Raw genomic sequence first — 22,085 nt, forward strand, 5'->3', positions numbered from 1 at the left:
AAAAAAAAAAAAAAAAAGAAAAAAGAAATACACTTCCAGATAAAATTTTGCTTTTATATGTAATTAAAAAAAACTGTAACATACTGTTTCCATCATTTGTGTACTCATAATAGTTGTGTTAACTCAGTTCAGAAAAAAAATCAGAGCAATTAAATTCTTACGGTTTAATACTCTTAAAGGTAGAGTCAATTACCATTATTTGTGGTAGTTATGTTCTAGAAAGTTACCTTGATCATTGAATTACTGACAAATGCAACACTGCTCCTAGGAGGAATAGAGGGTTAGGATCCTTTAAGACTCTGGCCATAACACTTTGCCAACCAATCAATATATAACCTTGTTTTACATGTATTTTTGTTTGAAGACACCTTCTTTAATATGTTTCTTACAATTCATTAATTATATGCAGTATTTGTTTATAATAAAACACTGTGTTTCAGTTATAGCATTATGAACTCCTCTGATGGTACTAGTTCAATTCTCAGTCATAAGTACATACATGCATACAGTACACATATACAGTACTCACATAAGTACTGACACAGTACTTACACAGTACTCACAGAGTACTATGAACATACTTTATACTGTATAGTACAGTAATAACAAATAAAGTCCTGAAAAAAGCATTAAGAGTGAGCATTTAAAGTTTTATAAACATATTACCTAAAACCTTACTGTGGATGGAGCTGCAGGATGTGTGACGGTCAGTGCACTGTGGTTTACCCTATCTACCTTAGCTTGCCCCATGAAAATCAGAGGCTGATGGAACTTACTCGGCACAAGAGGAAGATGTCAATAAGGGCAGCACATTGTGATTTGGCAGAGCTACCTTAGGAGTTTGTCTTTTGCAACTTGTTGATGGTGTTGGCAACTCTCCCTCAAACCGGCTAGAAAAAATTGGTTCAGCCTTGTCCGCCTGGCTTTTCACCTCGAATCATTAAGTGTATCAGAATAAGGGATAAATGCAGTGGACGTGAGGTGCTAAAATGTGAGGCTGTGTTCAAGCACAGGGTCACATTCTTCCATGTCATTGAAAACTTTTTCCAAGGCAGAATTCCATTTGGATATTTTGGCCACTGTGAGAGGGACAATTCTTGGAGTCGTAGGGTGACTTTCATTGCTGACTTTGCTGCCATGTTTTGCCATCTCATCCCAATCTTTGTGGTTTCTACTGCCTTCTCTAACAAAATTTCCTTCACGTCTTCTTTCTTCATGTCACTGAAACCTTCTCCACTTATCTACCATGCAATATGCATTATGTTTTTGACATTTTAAAAAATATTTTCTGTAACCCCATCAAAGCCTTGAAGTTTTCACAGTCTGGCAAAACGTTTTTCCAGCAGTTATTGATAATAGCCTGCTTGATGCTGTCCCAGGCTGTGCCAACATAATCAATAACATTGCATATAGTGAGTGATTTCCAGTAGTCTATCATGGTGGCTTCCTCATTGGTGTCAAGAACCTCACAAGCTTTACTACAGAGTTCCCTCGTGTAGTGCGCCTTGAAAGTTTTATGCCCTGATTGAGGGGCTAGATGCGAGATGTAGTATTGGGGGCATGAAAAAAACTTCTATGCTGGGGTGAGCATTTTCACGTTCGTCATGGCAATGAACTGGGGCATTCATTATCCAAAATTAGTAAGACCCAGAAAGCAAGGTTTTTGCCCTGGAGATACTGTTCAACTTCTGGAATGAGGCAGTGGTGGAACCAATCCCAGAATATTTCAGATGCCATCCATGCTTTTCTGTTCCACCTCCAACGGACTGGCACACAGTTCAGGTTTCTCCCTCCAAGCGCTGTGGGTTTTGGGCTCAGTACACCATTAGAGGTTTGCACTTAAAGTCACCCTTGGTGTTGGTGCACAATAGCAAGGTTGCATGGTCTCTGAATGCTTTAAAGCCAGGGGCTTGCATGGCCATTTGCATTACATAGGTTTGTTTGCCAACATTCTTATAAAACAAGCCAGTCTCATGAGCATTGAAAACCTGCTCTTCAACATAACCCTTTTCATCTATAACACCTAGCAGGCATTTTAAAAATTCTTCTGCAGCCTCCTTATCTGTAGAACCTGCCTTGCCTGCAAATTTAAAATTTGATTTCATGCTGTATTGCCTTTTGAAATGCGCCAGCCAGCCTGGACCAGCTGAGAAGAGTTTAACATTTTCCTGGCCTTGGGTAACATGGCTGTAAATTTCTTTGGCTTTCAGCCTCATAATACTGTCCACTACACTTTTTTTTTTTTTTAATTGATTGTCATCTCATGAATCCACAAATTTAGCTGCTTTTCCATCTTTTCCATAGCTTCATCACACACTATAGATGTAACTTTAGCACTTTCTGGAGCAGCCTCTCGTACAGATCAGCAGATCCCCATTTCCTTTTTGTGGCTGTACCATACTGTTGATTCATTAACATTGAACTCATTGCCAACAGCACTATAACTCATGCCTGAACGAAGCTTATCTAACACGACACATCACAGCCTTCTTGTGATTAGGGACATTGGCCAGCATTTCAGCACTACGCTTGGGGGCCATTTGAAACAGAGAAATCACCATGGGAAAGCACAGAAGTCTGAAAAATGTGACACTAAGTAGACTGAGAAGGACATATGTTTACACAATAAGAACTAAAACAAGAAGGCAGAGCATGGCCTTGTTCAAGCTTAGCTGAGAAAATAAACACAAGGTGATCCAAAGTTTTCACTGTTCTGCATGTGTCCATATATGACTGAAAGTGCTTCTAGTATTGATTTTTGGTTACACATACTTTTTAGCAAGTAGCTGAGTTCATAGACTCTTTGAATGATGATTGACTACATTTGTAGAGGTCACTTGTCAAAAAAGATAGTTTGTTTCAAGCAGAGATTATATGAGGATACAACTTTTTGGGTGAAGTGGAATGGAAATGAGTTAAAGGAGAAAGATTTAATGTCTGACTTGTTCGGAAACTTTTTAGATGGAGAAATGGGTATTATATTCCTATTATATTTAGATTCTACTGGATATGATTTTTATAAAGGATGCAACAGTTTAATTTAAAAATGTCATCAGAATGGCAGAAATTACATCCTTGCAACTATTTAAAACTAAGAAGAAAAAATTTAGGTATTGCCTAGATATGTGATACATAACTTGAAAGTTATTTTGAAGCGAGCGAAGAGAAAAACGGATTAGGAGGTAGCTTTGCTTTTGCCATTACACTGAAAAAGTGTTCAATTTTGATGGAAACATGTCAGCACTTGGTTGTAGGAATTTTTCAACTGTAGAAAGAAAAAAAGCCTCATTTCATCCCTTTGGCATTTCTGAACACTTGGTTTTGATGTATGATTTTAAAACACCTGAGCACAATGAAATGAAACCACAGTATTCCTGAGAGTAGCCTGGTGAAATGTGATTTTTCTCTTCCAGTACAGAAGGACAAAAATGCCTTTAATGTCCTCAAATGCTAGACTTCTAGATGATGCATTAGTTTAAATGTCAACATTTAATGTCTTCACATATAGTTTGGAACAGAAATTTTCTTACAGTAAAATAATCCCTATAGTTAAAAAAACAAACAACTTTTCGTATGCCTCAGGCTTCTTACAATTCTCTAGTAATTGGTACCGTTCCTGGTTTCCTTAGTTTCTTGCCGTGGGTAAAGTCCGAACACCTTACACGTGTTGCAGGTGGCCCTCCAAATTTCTACGTTGGACTAAAGCACCAGGCAGTCCGTAGGCACCTTCCTGTGCTCCTCGACTGTGGTGGAGGCTCCATAGGATACAATTTCTTCTCTGCTGACTTACTGGCTTTCATGTTAGCTGTCTATTTCGGTTAATCATTCATGAAGCACGGGGCTTATATTTGGAAAACGAAACCACTGCACCTTAACCCCAACAAGCATAATTTATGTTGCTTATTTTAAGTCATCGCATTAGAATAATAACTGCTCTCTCCATGAGCCTTGGCTTGAAAGAAGGGAAGAAATCCCAGGTTCTCTCCCAACAATAAGAGGTTACTCAAGCCCCCCGAGTTCTCCGGGGCCCCTCTGGGCCGGGCTGCGTCGACTTGGGAAAGGCCGAGGACCAGGCGCCGAGAGGCGGCGGCATCTGCGCGCGGGGCCGAGCGGGTGCGCTGTGTCTGCGGGGCGAGGCCAAGAACCTGACGCAGGGAGGCGGACGCCCGCGGGGTCGCGCCTACTCGGCTGCGTCCACGGGACTGGGGCCGGGGCCGGGGCCGAAGACAGGGCAGGAGGAGGTGGCAGTAGCCGCGCGCGGGGCCGACCACCGGGCTGCTTCCACCTGACTCGCCGGGTAAGCGGCATGGGATCCGTCTGCAGGAGCGAAGACCCGGCGCCAGCCGGAAGACGTCCCGCGCTGGCCAGCGGGGGCGCGGTCTGAAGACGTCACTTCCGGCACCGAGGCTGACTTCCTAGTGCGGGAAGGGGCAGAGATTGGTGCAGCCCAGGAGGAAGGAAAAAGGGTGAGGAGAAGCGGCGGCCGAGCGGGTCGGCGTCGGGGGCGGCGGGCTCGCTCCAGGCCGTCGGGGGCCCCCGCCAGCTTCGTCCGCTGTGTTGGGAGCGCGCGCCGTGGGCGTCGCTCGGCCTTGCGCGCGGCTTCCCCGCCGCCGGCCACGGCGCTCAGCGCTTGTGCTCTGTGTTGCAGGTCTACCCGGAGCCCCGGAGCGAGAGCGAGTGCCTGAGCAACATCCGCGAGTTCCTGCGCGGCTGCGGGGCCTCCCTGCGCCTGGAGGTGAGCGCGGGCGGCCGCAGGCCGAGGGAGGGGCCGGGAAGACAGGGGTGGACCGGGGGTGGGGGCCTCGCTCCGGCCCGACGTCTCCTCCGCGCCCAGGTCCCACCCTCCCCGGCCGCTCGGGGGTTCGGGATGCGTGGAGCGGGGCGTTGCGGGTCCGGGTAACGGCCGGGAGGAGGCGGCGCGCGGGCCTCCCCCAGGGCGGGGTGGAGTCCGCGTGTGGAACCCCAGACCTTGCCCTCGCTCCAGTGAGGAAGAGTGGTTCTGGTCGCTCGTCGTGCAGGTGACCATTCGTCAGGGCTGTGAACCGATTTCTTGGCACCTGCCTCAGCCCGAACTCTGCTTTTAGGGATTGTCATCCAGGGCTCGCGTGTAGGTCTGGATCAGGCCTTAGAATCCTCAGCAGGTGATCAGGCAAAGTCGTGCAGAAATAAAATGTGCCAACCCTCCGCCCGCTTCTCCCAGCCGCACTGCTTTCTCTCCTTTTTCTTTCTGAGACCAGAAATTCGGTGGTTTTTCTGTACCCCCAACTTAATGTTTAGGTTAAAGAATCCACATTAACCAGTATCTGAGGTTTAGAAAACATGCTTTCGGGGAACGTACTGGGCGGGGTCTCGATTCCCTGTTGCAAAATGTTGTCACTTGTCTAAACATTGTCGTTCCAGTCTTTCAGTGGCAGTTTCTGGGAATTTAACTCTTTCATTTGATTTTACTATTGTGATTCTTCCTACATTTGGGGTGACACTTTAAATACAGAAATCTAGCTTTGCTTTCCGTGGGATCTGCTTAAGTGGTTGCAGTCAGTCCTGTACTTAGGTCTTGCCTTTTATGTTGTTACTTTGTCACTCTTAACCTTAGTTTTCTTATCTGTAAACTGAGATGGGCAATATCAAGCTCCCAGGTGAGAGTACAGTTGGCCCTTCGTATCCAAGGTTACCCATCCGTGTTTTCAGCCAACCTTGGATTTAAAATATTGGAGGAGGGGGAAACTAATTAAAAAAAAAATACAGGCCGGGCGCGGTGGCTCAAGCCTGTAATCCCAGCACTTTCGGAGGCTGAGGCGGGTGGACCACGAGGTAAAGAGATCGAGACCATCCTGGTCAACATGGTGAAACCCCGTCTCTACTAAAAATACAAAAAATTAGCTGGGCATGGTGGCACGCGCCTGTAATCCCAGCAATTCAGGAGGCTGAGGCAGGAGAATTGCTTGAACCCAGGAGACGGAGGTTGCGGTGAGCCGAGATCGCGCCATTGCACTCCAGCCTGGGTAACGAGAGCAAAACTCCATCTCAAAAAAAAAAAAAAAAAAATACAGTATAACGATTATTTACATAGCATTTATAACGTACTAGGTAGTGTACATAACCTAGAGATGATTTAATGTTTACGAGACGATGCCATTTTATATAAAACACTTGAGCATCTGAGGGTTTTGATATCCATGGGGATCCTGGAACCAACTCCCTGCTGATAAAATGGGACAACTGTGTATGAAAGCATCTTTGTAGAACCTGTTACGTAGGATAACCCAATTGAGGTTTCTCTCCCTGAAGTATAGTCTCTTGCTATAGGTTTCTCTTCCTGAGGTATAGTCTCTTGTTATAGGTTTCTCGGAAAACCTAGACGTCTGTGAGGGCAGGTTACATGGAAAGCTCATTTAATTGAAATTAGACATGTAGTAATTCATAGATTAAAGTATTACTGATGTTAATGATTGTAGACACAAAGAAGTTTATTGTTAATATTTTATGTTCGTGAGGAAATTATTACACAAAAGTGGAAGTATTAGCGGACATTCCAAGAAACTTAGGGCTCTTTGCAAGGGGAAAAAGACGTTGTTTCAATAGTCTTTCCGTTTGTTGTATCAGCTTTGTCATTTTGTAATCCAGCTGCCTTATTGGCTGTGATAATATGCCTTGCTAGTGGCAAGTTTTACTTTTTCTTGGCCTTTGTTGTGGGATTTTGTTATATTATCCTATCCTCTTGAAACTACTGAGTTTTGGTTATACTACCATACTTTTGAAGCTCAATTTGCACATTGAGGTTATCTGACTTTAGTGTAAGCCTTTTAAAGAAAGTTTTGTTTTAAAGTAAATTGAGGCCAACACAGGGGCTTACACCTGTAATTCTAGCACTTTGGGAGGCTGAGGGGGACAGATCACATGAGCTCAGGAGTTTCAGATCAGGCGGGCCAACATGGTAAAACCCTGTCTCTACAAAAAAAACCCAAAAAACAAATAGCCCAGCATGGTAGCGCTCACCGGTAGTCCCAGCTACTCAGGAGGCTGAGGTGGGAGAATCGCTTGAATCCCAGATGTGGAGGTTGCAGTGAGCTGAGAGATTGCACCACTGCACTCCAGCCTGGGTGACAGAGCAAGACTCCATCTCCAAAAAAAAAAAAAGAAAAAAATTTATTGTTTTTAGTTTTACAAAGGTTGCTCTTGACATTTTATGTAGTAACTTTTTTTTATAATTAAGAGTTTATTTAAAGGTTCTCTGGAAGAGAGTTTTCACTAACATATGCCAAGCATCTAGAACAGTGCTTGGCACGTAACAGGCTTTCAGTAAATATTTGTTACTCATAGAATGAGCTTGAAGTTGTAGTTGATAGCAAGTGTTTCATTTTAAAGAAAAAAAATTAGTTTTGACTTATTTTGTGCTATTTTTAAAGAGTAAATATCTCTTCCAGTAAATTTAAACAAGAGGCAAATGTTAGTATTCTTCAAGCTTAGTATGAGTTACACTTGCAATTACTTAGGAGATAATAAAAACAGAAATAGGAAAATAGCACATGAAAAACCTGATAAATCATTCAGTCACTGTGCTTTTTGGGAAGTTACCCTGAGAAGTCATTATGTATGCATCCAGCTCTGGCTTCCAGCCTTGTAAGGTGGTGTGAAGGGATAGGGCTGGCCCCGAAGGACTTGGTCATATCCCATGTGGGCCACAGCGCAGCAATTTCCCAGTGTTTGAGACTTGTTTAGCAAGTGAGGAGGGAAGAGCCTTGCACTTGTGAAATGTGTTCTAGGATTTACACATTTAATTTTCACAAAATTCTGAAAGGTGGGAAATGGATAAGAAATGATTTGAAATTACAGACACAGAACTTAAAACTGATAGCTTAAATTCTAGATTAGCTTTCATTCTATAGTTTTTTTTTTTCTTTTTTTGAGACAGAGTCTCACTCTGTTGCCAGGCTGGAGCGCAGTGGTGAGATCTCGGCTCACTGCAACTTCTGCCTCCCCAGTTCAAGCGATCCTCTTGCCTCTGCCTCCTGAGTAGCTGGGACTACAGGTGCGTGTCACCACCCCTGGCTAATTTTTGTATTTTTAATAGAGACAGTGAGGGTTTCACCATGTTGGTCAGGATGGTCTCAATCTCTTGACCTTGTGGTCCACCTGCCTCTGCCTTCCAGAGTGCCGGGATTACAGGTGTAAGGCACTGGGCCCACCCAGCCTTTTGTTCTGTAGTTATAAATGTCAAGGTGCTTTTCTTCCAGGGGTTAGACTAAATTGTGTTTGTAACAGATTGTTTTTGGTGTATATACTTTCTTCTTAACTGTCAGTTTAAGCTTTGCTAAGATTTGTTAAAGGGAAAAAGGAACTAGGTTAATATATCAGTTATTTTGATGCGTGCTGTCTTTAATTACCTGTAGAAAATCAGATATCCGTCAGTTGTTCTCATTATGAAAATATTTTTATAAATTGATTTTAAAGGAATATTGTGTGAATTGCATTTATTGGTAAACTTTGCGAAGAGCTAGGTTTTAAGTTGGAAGACTTTTATATTTGGAAAATAAAGAAAATTTAGTGTTGGAAAGCAGTGCAACTTGGATGACTTCATTTTGTTGTCACTTTTTTACTTGGCATGGTTAAAATTTTTTTTTCCTTTTAGGGCATGAAAAAACCTGGGCACACAATTTCTCTATATTTGTCTCTCAAAAGCAACCGAAATAATAATTGTTAATAAAAATAATGATGATGATGGCTGGGCACAGTGGCTCATGCCTGCGATCCTAGCACTTTGGGAGGCTGAGGCTGGGGGATCACCTGAGGTTGGGAGTTTGAGAGCAGCCTGGCCAACATGGTGAAACCCCATCTCTGCTAATGGCACCACTGCCCACCAGCCTGGACAACAGAGCAAAACTCCATCTCAAAAAAAAAGAAAAAAAAAAAAGAATGATGATGTTTGTAGAATTTCATGTAAGGTTATACCTGACCTTACTATCAAAGTTAGCAAACCAAGCAAGTGATAGGACATTTCTTTGCACTTTCTTAAATAGCCATGGAGAAATTAAGAGTGATTTTTGTTTCCAGTTTTCTGTGCTGTTAATGTGGAATTCTGATTCCAGTGTTGTAGCTATGGTAGGGTGTTTATGTGTGCGCCTGTGTGTGCACATGCTTGTTTGTTCACTCAGTGGGTCACATGAATTAGCTTCCAAGATATTCCCACTCAGTACAACATTATCTAATTAGGTATCTGACAGCTATGGAAGCAGATGAAATGTAACTGGCAAAAGCCGATTTTATATTGCTAGGAGAAAGCTGTGTCTGGTTAAAGCCATCACACCTGTAACATGTTTACCAGTTTTTTATTTCAAGAGCTGAAAGTTGATATGAAATTCCAGTTGTTTAAATGGTACATCATTAAGCTCATGTTAATAATGTGTTTTTAGGAATATTAGAAACAATATATTATTATTATTATTATTTTTTTTGAGACAGAGTTTCGCTCTTGTTACCCAGGCTGGAGTGCAATGGCGCGATCCCGGCTCACCGCAACCTCCGCCTCCTGGGTTCAGGCAATTCTCCTGCCTCAGCCTCCTGAGCAGCTGGGGTTACAGGCACGCGCCACCATGCCCAGCTAATTTTTTGTAGTTTTAGTAGAGACGGGGTTTCACCATGTTGACCAGGATGGTCTCGATCTCTTGACCTCGTGATCCACCCGCCTCGGCCTCCCAAAGTGCTGGGATTATAGGCGTGAGCCACCGCGCCCGGCCTAGAAACAATATTATTATAATAAAGCTATAGATTTTGACTTAGTTCTGTTTAAAAGAAAGATGTTTATTGTTCTCAATATTTAGTTATATTCATACATAATCGAAAAGTGTAATCTTGATGGATAATTTGATATTTATGAGGCTTTTTTGGTTAACAGTAGACTGTGAACTCACATACACTATTACCATCACTGTTTGAAAGGAAAACACAACATTTCAGATGAAACTGGGTGAGCCTGTTCTCATATTTGCCGAGAGGGAATAAAGCCAGTTTGTCAAGTGTAAGCAAACCACAGCTCTTTCTTCTCATAGACCATTTCTGGAATAGTTATGTTTGACATGATAGGGATGGAAACCCTAATATATGAATAATTGATCTTTCCAGCTCCTTGGCACACCAACTAATACTAAAATTATCTGCAGGTTTCACAGTTGCTGTTCATTTATTTAACTATTCTTCTGGAAAAGTGGAAATCATCCAAAGGCCCAGGTGGTTCAGAACAGAAATCTGCTCTTTTCTCATCCTCACCCTTGGAAATTTTTGGTTGGTTTTTTGGTCTCTGAGATCAACAGAGCATGAAATGTAGATCAGTAGTCACATAAAGCTTGCCTCACATCCGGTTTCTTTTCTTTAATTCTTATATTTCGTTTTTAAATTGACAAATAGTTACAGAGCGCAAGATTATGATATATGAATGCATTGTGGAATGATTTAAGTCAAGGGGATGAACATATCCATTACCTCACATATTTCTTATTTCTTTGTGGTAAGAATATTTAAAATCTAATCTTTTAGCAATTTTGAAATATGCTTTACATTATTATTAACTAGTCACCTGCTGTACAATAGATCACTAAAATTTATTCCTCCTGTCCAACTGAAATTTTGTGCCCTTTGACTAACATCTTCCCTTTCCCTGTCTGGCTCCTTCCTGTTCCCTCATTCCCAACTCCCTCAGCATCTGGTAACCAGTATTCTCTGCTTCTGTGAGTTCAGGTTTTGAAACTTCTCATATAGGTGAGATCATGTAGTATTTGTCTTTCTGTGCCCTGCTTTCTCTTAGCATATTGTCCTCCAGGTTCATTCACTGTTGTTGCAAATAACAGCGTTTCCTTTTTTAAAAAGTCTGAATAATATCCTATTGTGTATATGTCTCACATTTTCTTTATTCTCGCATCTTTCAGTGGACGCTCAAATTGGTTTTATGTCTTGGCTGTTGTGAATTGTGCTGCCATGAAAATGGGAGTGCAGCCATCTCTTCAACATACTGATTTTAGTTTCTTTGTCTGTGTACCCAGTAGTGGGATTGCTGGATCATATGATAATTCTGTTTTTAGATTTTGAGGAATCTCCATACTGTTTTCCAGAATGGCTTTATGAATTTACATTCCCACCAACAACATGCAAGTCTTATCTTTTCTCCACATCCTTGCCAACACCTGTTGGTTGTTTAATCTTTTTGATAATAGCCATTCTAAGCCGTTCTACAGGTGTGAGATGCTGTCATGATTTTAATGTGCATTTATCTGATGATTAGTGATGTTGAGCATTTTCTAATCTGTAGGCCATTTGTATGTCTTTTGAGAAATGTCTGTTCAGGTCCATTGCTCATCATTCTTTAATCAGATTTTCTTTTTGGTTACTGAATATTTTGTATATTTTGTATATTAACTTCGTATCAGATGTATGGTTTGCAAATACTTGTCCATTTTGTTACTTGCATCTTCATTCTGTTGTTTCCTTTGCTGTGCATAAGCCCTTCAGTTTGATGAAATCTCATTTGTCTATTTTTGCCTTTGTTTTCTGTGCTTTTGGGGTCATATCCAAGAAATCATTGCCCAGACCAATGTCATGGAGCTTTCCATGGTGCTTACTTCTAGTAGTTTCATAGTTTCAGGTCTTAGATTAAGTTTTTAGTCCATTTCGAGTTGATTTTTGTATGTGATGTGAGACAAAGTTCCAATTTAATTCTTTTGCATGTAGATACCCAGTTTGTCCGGCACCGTGTGTTGACGACTGTCCTTTCCCCATCGGGCGTTCTTGGTACCTTTGTCAAAGATCTGTTGACTGTATTCCGTGAGTTTAATTCTCAGCTCTCTGTTCTGTTCTGTTGGTCTGTGTTCTGCTTTTATGCTAGTGTCATGCTGTTTTGGCTACTATAGCTTGGTAATAATACACTTTGAAATCAGGTAGTGTGATGCCTCCAGCTTTGTTCTTTCTACTCAAGATTGCTTTAGCTCTTTTTTTTTTTTTTTTGTGATTCCGTGTGAATTTCAGGATTGTTTTTCTGTTTCTGTGAAGAATACCATTAGAATTTTGATAGACATTGCGTTGAATCTGTGGATCACCTTGGGCAATGTGGATGTTTTAACAATACAGGGCGAGCTTGCTGATATAGTTGGCTGTGTCCCTACCCAAATCTCATCTTGAATTGTAATTCCCATGTAATCCTCAGACATGTGGGGATCATGGGATTTACAGTTCAAGATGAGATATGGAGTTAGAGATCAGCCTCCACAACATGACCAAACCTCATTTCTGCAAAAAAGGAAAATACAGAATTTTCTGTTGCGTAGTGCTGGATCCAGTGGAATCCTAGGAGATTGGATCATACGCGCAATTTCCCCCATACTGTTCTTGTGATAGTGAATGAATTCTCTGGAGATCTGATGGCTTTATAAGGGGTTTCTTCCCCTTTGCGCCTCACTCTTCTCTGCCCTACTGCCCTGTGAAGAGGTGCTTTTCCCCATGATTGTAAGTTTCCTGTGGCCTCCCAGCCATGCGGAACTGTGAGTCATTTAAACCTCCTTTCTTTATAAATTACCCAGTCTCAGGTATGTCTTTTAACAGTGTGAACATGGACTAATGTACATGCCAAACCTGAAAATCCAAAATGCCCCCAAATCTGAAACTCTTTGGGCACGAATGTGACACTCAAAGGAAATGCTCATTATAATCTTTTGGATTTTTGGGATTTGGGATACTCAATTGGTAAGAATAATGGAAATATCCTTATCTGAAATACAAAACACTTCTGGCCTCAGAAGTGTCACTTCTGAGAATGTGTACATGATGCTGAGTAGCACAAAGCACGCTTGTGGCGTGGGTGCCGAATGGTCAGCTCAGCACACTCACAGCTAGTAATTGTGACTTTGATCTTCAGCCGATTTCTCCTTTCTTGACTCTCAGGGTTATTGCCCCCTCCTGGCAGCTGCCCACCATTATCAGGTATTTGTTTTGTGGGGGATGGTGTGAGGGGAAGGAATGTAGTTTCTGGCGTGAACCCATTTGTTGGGTTGCTGTCCTGCGCTGCCACTGGCCAGCTGTGCCATCTGCAAAATGGAAATCACGTGTGCTTGCTCTTTGTGTTGGTCATGAGGATTACATGAATTCATGCAAAACTCTTAGAACAGTGCCTGGTAAGTAGGACGTGACAAAGAGACATTAGCTGTTATGATCATTTTCATTATTCTTTCATGTAGTTGGAGCCATGTGGTATATTTTTAAAAATCTTTACCCAGGGTTCCATATTCAATTTATAATCTTCAGTAAATAGAGCTAGGTAAGAAGAAAACAGAGAAGTTGTATAATGCTACCATCTAGAGACATCAGTGTTAAAATTAGTATTTCTTTTTTGGTCATTTTTAAAAAACTGTTCCAAGTATGTAAATATACTTTAAAAATAACCGTGACATCATAGATACATATAATGTTTTATAACACACTTTAACTTGATACAGTAAGACTTTTCTCATGTTAAATATTTATTTTACTACTGATTTTAATGACTGCCTCTTAGTTCCTGATAATAATCCTCAGTTTTGGACATAGAGGTGGATTCTAAGTTTTCATGGTTGTGAATGGTGAACTAGGTGATGGACATTTCTGTACCACACCCATAATCTTTGATTTTCTTTGTAGGATAAATTTCCTGATTTTAAAATAAAAGCCAAAGGTGGGGACATTCAAAGATTTTGAACACCTGCCACTGTACGGCCTCCAGAGGACTTTTGCCAGTAGCAGTACATGAGAGTACTCCTTACTGCCCTGTGGCTGTCCTGTGACTGTCTTGTATCTATTATGTATTTTCTTTCTCTTAGGAAGATGGAAAACCTGTTATGGATTAACATTTTGGCTTTTCTTTCTTGTATCTTGCTCAGTCCTTTACATTTCTGAGGACATTGCAAACTAACATAAATGTAAGGCACTCAATATTTCCTGCATTAGACTTTTGAAAGAGGATATGAGAGAAAAGCTGCTAGAATGGGAAATAAAAGTTGAAAACCCCAGAAACTTGCAGTGTTATCAGCTGTTGCACAAGTAACCTGGCATGGCACTGGGTGGGACATTCTTTGGCCACTCTGTACAAGCTGGAGCTCTGGCTGTAAATGAAGCTTGAGGCTGTCTGCACAGGTGAGAGGGCAGGTTTTCATTTTCTCACTTGACTGTCGAGAGAATTCGAAAGGAGTTCATTCAGGTGGGCAGTCCAGCATTGTAAGGAGCTGGCATAATTTAGTGAGTGAGAGGTTATGGAAAAGAAACTACCCTGCCTATTTCTAAAACACTCATCTTCCCTGTGTCTTTCTGAAGGACAAATTCTTTTATTATGCTGCTTTGCCTAATGCTCAGTTCTCTTTTAGATTTTTTTTAGCCAAGATTGTGATTAGGATTTTGTCCACAAGAATAGTGAAAAATATTAATACTTTTTAAAAGAATTAAAACATGGGGACCACTTATTGAAACTCAAAGTAAATCTGTAGCCTCTTTGTGATGAGATGCCCAACAGAGTGTTGTCTTTGTTCTAGATTCAGAGAGATGAGGAGATAAACTGTTTACTCAAACTTCTCATTGAAGGGGTTTATGAAGCACCGAAGATATGTTTGAGGCATTCATTTTAGCTGGGCATCTTCTGTACTGTTGATACCGAGCATGAAACGGCTGGTCACAACATAGTGTTTACTAACTGATTTATTGAAGAAACTCTTGAAGTCAGTTTATTCCTATGTAGAACTTTAGGAAGTTAAGTAAAAAAAATGATTGTTTGGGAGAAAAAACATTCCCTGAACATTTTGTAGATAAAGACAGTTTCATTCAGATACCGTAGTTGTGTTTTAATTTTACCTGGCAAGAAGTATCAGAGGTGGCTCTCTGTCTTGTACCTTAGTGCCTTGCTGTACTGTCTGGCTGGGTGAACACAAAGTGTTCCTGTGTATCCAGGCTGCTTTTCTAGTGTACAAAACTAGACTTTCCCCTTCATTTCAGATGTTTGGAATGTCTAATTGTCTAGATCAGCACTATTTGATAGAAATATATTGGGAACCATAGATGTGATTTTAAATTTTTTAGTAACTGTATTTAAGAAGTGAAATTAAGTTATTTTATTTTGTTTTATTTTTTGAGACGGAGTTTCGCTGTTACCAAGGCTGGAGTGCAATGGCATAATCTTGGCTCACCGCAATCTCCACCTCCTGGGTTCAGGCAATTCTCCCACCTCAGCCTCCTGAGTAGCTGGGACTACAGGCGTGTGCCACCATGCCCAGCTAATTTTTGTATTTTTAGTAGAGACGGGGTTTCACCATGTTGACCAGGATAGTCTCGATCTCTTGACCTCGTGATCCACCCGCCTCGGCCTCCCAAAGTGCTGGGATTATAGGCGTGAGCCACTGCGCCCAGCCAAAATCAAGTTAACTTTATTTTTCATTTGTAAAATTTTATTTATTTAGTTATTTATTTATTTTTGAGACAGGATTTTGCTCTGTTACCCAGACTGGAGTACAGTGGTGTGATCACAGCTCATTGCAGCCCCCACCTCCCAAGTAGCTGAGACTACAGGCATGTGCTACCATGCCTGGCTAATTTTTGTATTTTTTTTATAGAGATGAGGTTTTGCCATGTTGCCCAGGCTGATCTGTAACTCGTGGGCTGGAGCAGTCTACCCACCTTGGCCTCCCAGAGTGCTGGGATTATAGGCATGAGCTGCTGTGCCTGGCCTAAAGTTAATTTTAAATAATGCATTCTATTTAACCCAGTGTATCCATAAAATTATTTCAACAAGTAGTTGATACCTACATATTAATGATGTATTTTAGTTTCTTCACATTGAATCTATAAATCTGGTTGGAATTCATTACGGCCACAGCACATCTTGGTTTGTGTTAGCACACTTCAGTTGCTCAGCAGCCTGCCTGCGAGTGGCTCCTGTATTGCATGTTGCGTTGAGATTATTTAAGTGGCTGGAGAAATACAGTCATCTTTGAAATGAAATGTGACCAACGTTTGTTGAGAGCAAATTGTGTGCCTAGGCATTTTGCATGTACTGTTTTGTTTACACCTCACAATTCCCTGCAGAGAAGGTGGCAGTGTCCCACTTAGCAGATGAGGAGGCTGAGACTTGAAGTCATTCAGAGGTCTCAGTCCCATCTCAGCCAGTGAAGAGTCAGAATTTGGACTCAGATTCACCTGCTCCACCGGCTGGGTTCTTCATACAAGCATGCTGCTGCATGGCGTGGCATTAGGTGAGGTATTTAACAACAGCAAGGCAATACTCTTAGGCTGACTCCTGGCAAGGCCCATGGGCAAGTTCTCAGGAGAACTTACCTGGTGACAGGGTCTGCCTTGTGGGCGTGCGACTAGTGTTGTCACACAGGGTTCTGTGCTTGATTTCATGCTCTGCTGTTTTCACCGGAAACTCTTAAGAATTTTTTGACAAGGAGCTTTGCATTCCCAATTCATGCTGGACCCTGCACTTGTGTACTTGGTCCAGCCTGCTGCTGCATTCTTAGAGGTCTGATCAATAACAGCATTAAGCAGCATTTTCTGAGTGCTTATTGTGGCCCAGGCCCTGTTGAGAAGTGTGTGTTCACCCAGTCTAAAAGCAGCTGTCTCAGATTGGTGTCATGATTTTCCTCACACCACTGCGTCCCTGACCCCAAGCGAGCGGAATTGAGATAAGAATAACCCTCAACAATCCTTGCTATTAAACAATTGCTTGCTTAAGTACATCCTTCTGATAGGAAGTTAAGATAATTTGTCATGTCTTACGCGTTAAAAATTGCCACAGCTTCCAAGGCGGCCACCATTTCACTTGTCGGTGATAAAGACCCGTGACAATACTGGCTGTGGGTTTTGTTTTTCTGAAGGATCCTTTTGGGAATCTCGTGTTGGCGTGCATGGTGAAAAGATGGGAAGTCAGAGTCAGTTTGAACTTACTGGTCAGAGAACATGTTGGTGGTGAATGGAGGGGAAGAGCCTCTCCGAGGAATTGGAGAGAACTTTCTACTCACGTTACATCTAACTAGCCATAGGATGGGTGTTGGGACCGTATCCTTGTAAGGTTCCTTCAAAGCCAGAGTTGTGTTAGTCAGTGATGCTGCTACTTCCTAGAGGAGCTACCAGTTTAATAATAGGACTTAGCCCCAGATTCTGATCGGCCTTCTTGGCCCTTGATATGGGGCACAGATCACTTAGTAGGTGTTCGTGCCTGGCCCAGTTGGGCAGCTGTGTAAGTCCTTCCAGTGCAGCTGGTCAGTCGGTCTCACCCAAGGGTGTGTCCTTGGTATCTTGGCTAGTTGTTCAGCAAGAACTGGCAGCACTTCACACATAGTAGTGAGGCTGTTTTGCCGCCATGAAAGTGCAGTTCAGTTTTGCTTAAGGTGAAAATATTAAGTTTCTGTGTACTCTCTTGCTACCCACAGTGAGGAGGCTTGGAGGAAAATGTGTGACATGAGATCCCTAGGGGTGTTTGGGCAGATGGGGGAAGGGATGTGATGTGAGTTTTAACAGGATTATTTTGGCTGCTGTTTTGAGTATAGACTGCAAGACTCAAGGGCAAAAGCACGGAAACCAAAGAGGACAGGATGGCAGCAATCTAGGTGACCTCCCAGGTGCTGGTGGCTCGAACCACAGTCCAGTCAGCATTGGTAGCAGGAGAGGTTGAATTCCAGTTTTATCAAGAAGGAAGAGATGAGATGATTTACAGACGGACCAGATGGGGTATGCAGGAGAGGAGTCGAGGAGGTCCAAAGGTTTGGCCTGAGCAGTTAGAAGAAGTTGCCTTTGGGATGGGGAAGTCTGGCGGGGCCAGGTGTGGGCACTCAGCTTCAGACATGCTCCATCAGGGTACCTGTGAGATGCCTCCATGGAGATCCATGTGCAGGTCTGGAGTTAGGGATATGGCCTGGGCTGGAAATATCAGTTTCAAAGTTCTGTGGAAGTAGGTTCTAATTGTTGAGAGTGATATTCCTATTAGTCTGTCATGTGGAAGAGAGTCTTAAACATGTAATGTAGGCGAGTGCTGCAGAGAGGAGGAAGTTCATGCCTCAGAGAGAGTGAAGGAATACCTGGTGAAGGGGTGGTGGAAGAAGTGAGGAGGTGTTAGTCCCGGAATGTCCTAGGCCCACTACACGTGCGTGCCATGTTGCTTGTTTCCTGGCCGAGCTGTAAGCACCTGAGCAAACGGTTGGCTTGTACTTGGGTTAGGTGTATCCACAGCAGTCACTCAGTGCCAGCGTAGTTAGGTCCTCTTTATTATCAGAAAATCACAGAGAAGCACCTTGTGAAAATAGGTTTGCGGTCATGTAGTGTGAAAGTTGGCAAAGATATGAGCTCTGGGCTGTTTTGTATATGAGGTTAGAAGAAGCCAAGGACACGGTGTCATCAAGTTGTATTTTATAACTCTTTTATCCAGTAAGACTTGTACATAGCTTAAAAGATAAATGGTACTTAGGGCCTCAAAAGGAAGCAGTCCTCCCACACTCTCCTTGTCCCAGAAACAAACTCTCAGCTGGTGTTTCTTCTTGGTCTTTATTTCCTCCTTTCCATATTGTATCCTGGCACTGTTGTTTCTTATCAGTTTTAGTTAATAACTGTCTAAGATGAGGCTAGCTCTGTTAATCTCCTTGCATCACTCCCTGTTCCCCAGTTCAGGAGAATACTTTGCTTCTGCATGTGTTAACATGACATCCCTTGATGCAGTGTCCATTGTTTTGGCCAACGTTTTTTCTCAGTTGTAAATGACAAGTGCGCGTTCTGAGCAAAGAGTGTCACAGGCGTACGTAAAGGGAAATGGCTGCTCACTCCCCTCTCTCCCTCCTAACCCCTAACCCTGCTTCCCACTGGAGCCACTGTTGAATGCTGATGCACGTATGGGCTCTACTTTTTCAGGAATTGAGGCCATACTAGGTATGCTCTTGTGCAGTTTGCCTCTTTCCACTGAGACTGTAGCACTTTTCCTGTGGGCACCACACAGGAGCCAGATATTCCCATAAGGCACATTCCGGGATTGGGGGCCCCTGCAGGACAGAACGCCAGAGCCACCCCTTCCTCACAGAACACTTGAAGAGTAAGCCAAACCTTCTCAGTGTGACGGTGTGCAGTTCTCGTAGCAGAACAGGGTGACTGTCCAGACTCCGTAACGTTCCCTCCTTGGCAGAGTGATTTCCTTCTGCGCAGTTTGCCTGTTGGGGAGTTGGACACCAGGAGTCTGAGGAGAGGGTCCTGGCTTACCTCGGTTTCTGTTCTCTTGTCCAGGTCGTAGAGAGTCTGTCAGGGTTGAGATGGCCAGGGTGGCTCAAGTGGAAGGTGCCAGCCCTTGCCTGTGCTGGCTTCTGTGTCTCACTTGGTCTCATCCACTCTGTGTCTGCGGTGGGTGACAGCTGCGTGAGGCCCCGCTGGGCAGGGGTGTGGGTGCCCTCCAGCCCTGCCCAGCCACCTAGGAGCTGTTGCTGTTCCAGGCTCGAAGTTCCCTCCTCCTGCAGATTTCTTCAAGCTCTTCATGCTGCTTCGAGGATAAACACGAGTGGAGAGTTGACACTTTTCCTTCCATGTCTTTATGCTCTCAGAATGCGCTAAGAACTTGGATTATTAACAGAGGTTTCCACATAAAGGTGGATAAAATAGACAAGAATTGTTTAGGTTCAGTCTTGAAAGGTAATGATTGAAAAGAGATGTCCTTATAGATTATGCAGTTTTGAAGGTTGTGAAACGGTTTCCCCCAGAACCAAATCACAGAATCCCAAAACTTGGGTTTAATTTTTTGAAGCTTGACAGGTGATTTTTGAAAATAAGTGAAGGAAGTATTAAAGATGTGAAAATGGCATACTTTTGTAGTCTTGATGTGTTAACGTCCAAGAAAGTGGTACTGTGTTGAGAGAATAGGTTGCTTAATGACCGGTCTTCAGTGAATTGTTCACAGAAACCCAGAGTATTAGACGATGTGAGGATGGTAGGTGACAGTGTTCCTTCAGTCTGTTCTCGGTACCTGTGCCAGAGATGATGCAGACAGCAACTCACTGTTCACAATTTGAAGTAGACCTTATCATTTCTCTTTAAGTCAGTAGTTCTGAACTTTTGGGTGTTCAGTAATTTGGGAAGTTGGCTTAGGTAACAAATAATGACAATAATGGTTAAATTTGGGGGTGCTTACCATGGGGATGTGCCAGGCAGCAGTGTATCTGCTTAACATGTGCTAGTTTATTTAATCCTTACGAAAGTCACCTCGTGTTGTTGGGAAGAGAAGAAAGTCATGTGCTAGGAGAGAACTGGTTACTGCTACTGTATTAGTCTATTCTCACATTGCTATAAATACCTGAGGCTGGGTAATTTATAAAGAAAAGAGGGTTAATTGGCTCATGGTTCCACAGGCTGTACAGGAAGCATGATGTTGTCATCTACCCTGTTTCTGGAGAGGCCTCAGGAAACTTACAATCATGGTGGAAAGTGAAGGGGAAACTGGCTGGTCTTACCTGGCTGGAGCAGGAGCAAGAGAAGGGGAGGTGCCACGCACCTTGTAACAACCAGATCTCACGAGCACACACGCACAATCATGGGAGCAGCACCAAGGGGAAATCCCCTCATGGTCCAGCCACCTCCCAGCAGGCACCACCTCCAACATTGGAGATTACGCTTTGACATGACATTTGGACGGGGACACAGAACCAAACCATATCAGCCACAGAGGCTTCTTCCTCGTACGTGCATTGGTAACTAGTACGCTGCTGGAGCTACAGGGCCCTTGTTTGTGAGACATTTGGAAGATTTTTTTGTGTGTGTGGAATTATATTCTTTGGAGTCTTCATTTTTACTGTAAAATTCTATTTATATGCTGTTGAATTGATGAACATTTAATGATCACTTGTTTGCTAGACACCATTCTAATTGCTGGAGGTGGCTTGATGAGTAAGGGAGGAGGGGCCCTGCCGTCAGGGAGTATAATTCTAGTTGGGGGAAACTCTTAAGCAAAGGAATGACTGTGTGAACAAGTAAAAATACTATGGGAACAACTGCAGAATATTACAGGGTGAGGCGAAAGAGTGTCTGAGTGCTGACAGATTGGATCGTCAGAGAAGGCCACAACGCTTTCAGGATTTACTCTCACAGCTAGCGTGATAAAAGCTAGCCAATCTTCTTCTTCTTCCTTCTTCTTTTTTTTTTTTGGAGATGGAGTCTTGCTCTGTTCTGGATTGTAGTCATGTGATCTTGGCTCACTGTAACTTCTGCCACCTGGGTTCAAGCAATTCTTATGCTTCAGCCTCTCAAGTAGCAAGGATTACAGGCATGTGCCACCATGCCTGGCTAACTTTTGTATTTTTAGTAGAGACAGGGTCTTGCCATGTTGTCCAGGCTGGCCTTGAACTCCTGCCCTCAAGTGATCTACCACCTCAGCCTTCTGCAGTGCCGGGATTATAGACATGAGGCGCTGTGCTTGGTGCAGTTAGTCAGTCTTCTGAGGAAGATTGAACATGGATGTCAGAATTGCTCTTCTGTTGACCATTTTCTTCCTCCTAATCGGAGTTCTTTTCTATTTTATATCTGATACAGGGAAGCTGGGTGAGAATTGATCATGTTACCTGTGTCATCACTGGCCTTGCACGAGGCTGCTCAAGTCTTCCTGCCTTTACTGAATGCAGTGCTGAGTGGCCGGGGAAAGTGCTGTGTGTTAGCCTTAGGCCAGATTCACTTTCTTAGTGGAAGGTTCCTTGCTGGGAGATGATGGTGGCCGGCCCGAGGGTCTGGCTCCGCTCCGAGAGGACTAGGGAGAACCCTGCGGACTGATGGCGCCCAGGCCCCTGCAAGTAGAGCCTGCTGCTGTGTGTTTGAGATGAAAATGGGAGACCTGCTTGGTAGGTACTTGGGACAAGAAGTTTGATTTGGGAATTCAATTTATGGCAGGTAACAGATAATTGGTCTCAGTCTTTTCTGTTGCAGATATAAAAATAGCAGTGGTAATCTTTAATTTTTAAAAGCATTTTATCATTTTCCTGTTTGTATTCATAAGAAAAATAAATGCATACTAAATGTCCATTGTAAAATGGGGAACTAAGAATTTTGTGTGGGCTGGATTTTCTTTTTTT

The 22,085-nt window shown here is 42.9% G+C and overlaps 1 protein-coding gene across 10 annotated transcripts in view; it reads left to right on the forward strand.

Annotated features, from left to right (window-relative positions):
* The window catches only part of ARHGEF7 (Rho guanine nucleotide exchange factor 7), a 188,867-nt gene that overhangs the window by 30,779 nt on the left and 136,003 nt on the right, over positions 1-22,085 (forward strand). For 6 of the 10 annotated variants that reach the window (XM_017502080.2, XM_017502109.2, XM_017502085.2 and 3 more), the window contains exon 2: positions 4,649-4,735. The exons of 2 other annotated variants lie outside the window; for them this stretch is intronic. In XM_017502080.2, the coding sequence (XP_017357569.1) occupies positions 4,649-4,735 (87 nt within the window). Of the gene's footprint in view, positions 1-4,350; positions 4,467-4,648; positions 4,736-22,085 lie in introns of those variants that run through there. 2 more of the 10 variants (XM_017502179.2, XM_037729148.1) reach the window with 2 other exon arrangements.

The sequence above is a fragment of the Cebus imitator genome, unplaced genomic scaffold (genome assembly GCF_001604975.1).
Source record: "Cebus imitator isolate Cc_AM_T3 unplaced genomic scaffold, Cebus_imitator-1.0 Scaffold14, whole genome shotgun sequence".
Taxonomy (NCBI): domain Eukaryota; kingdom Metazoa; phylum Chordata; class Mammalia; order Primates; family Cebidae; genus Cebus; species Cebus imitator.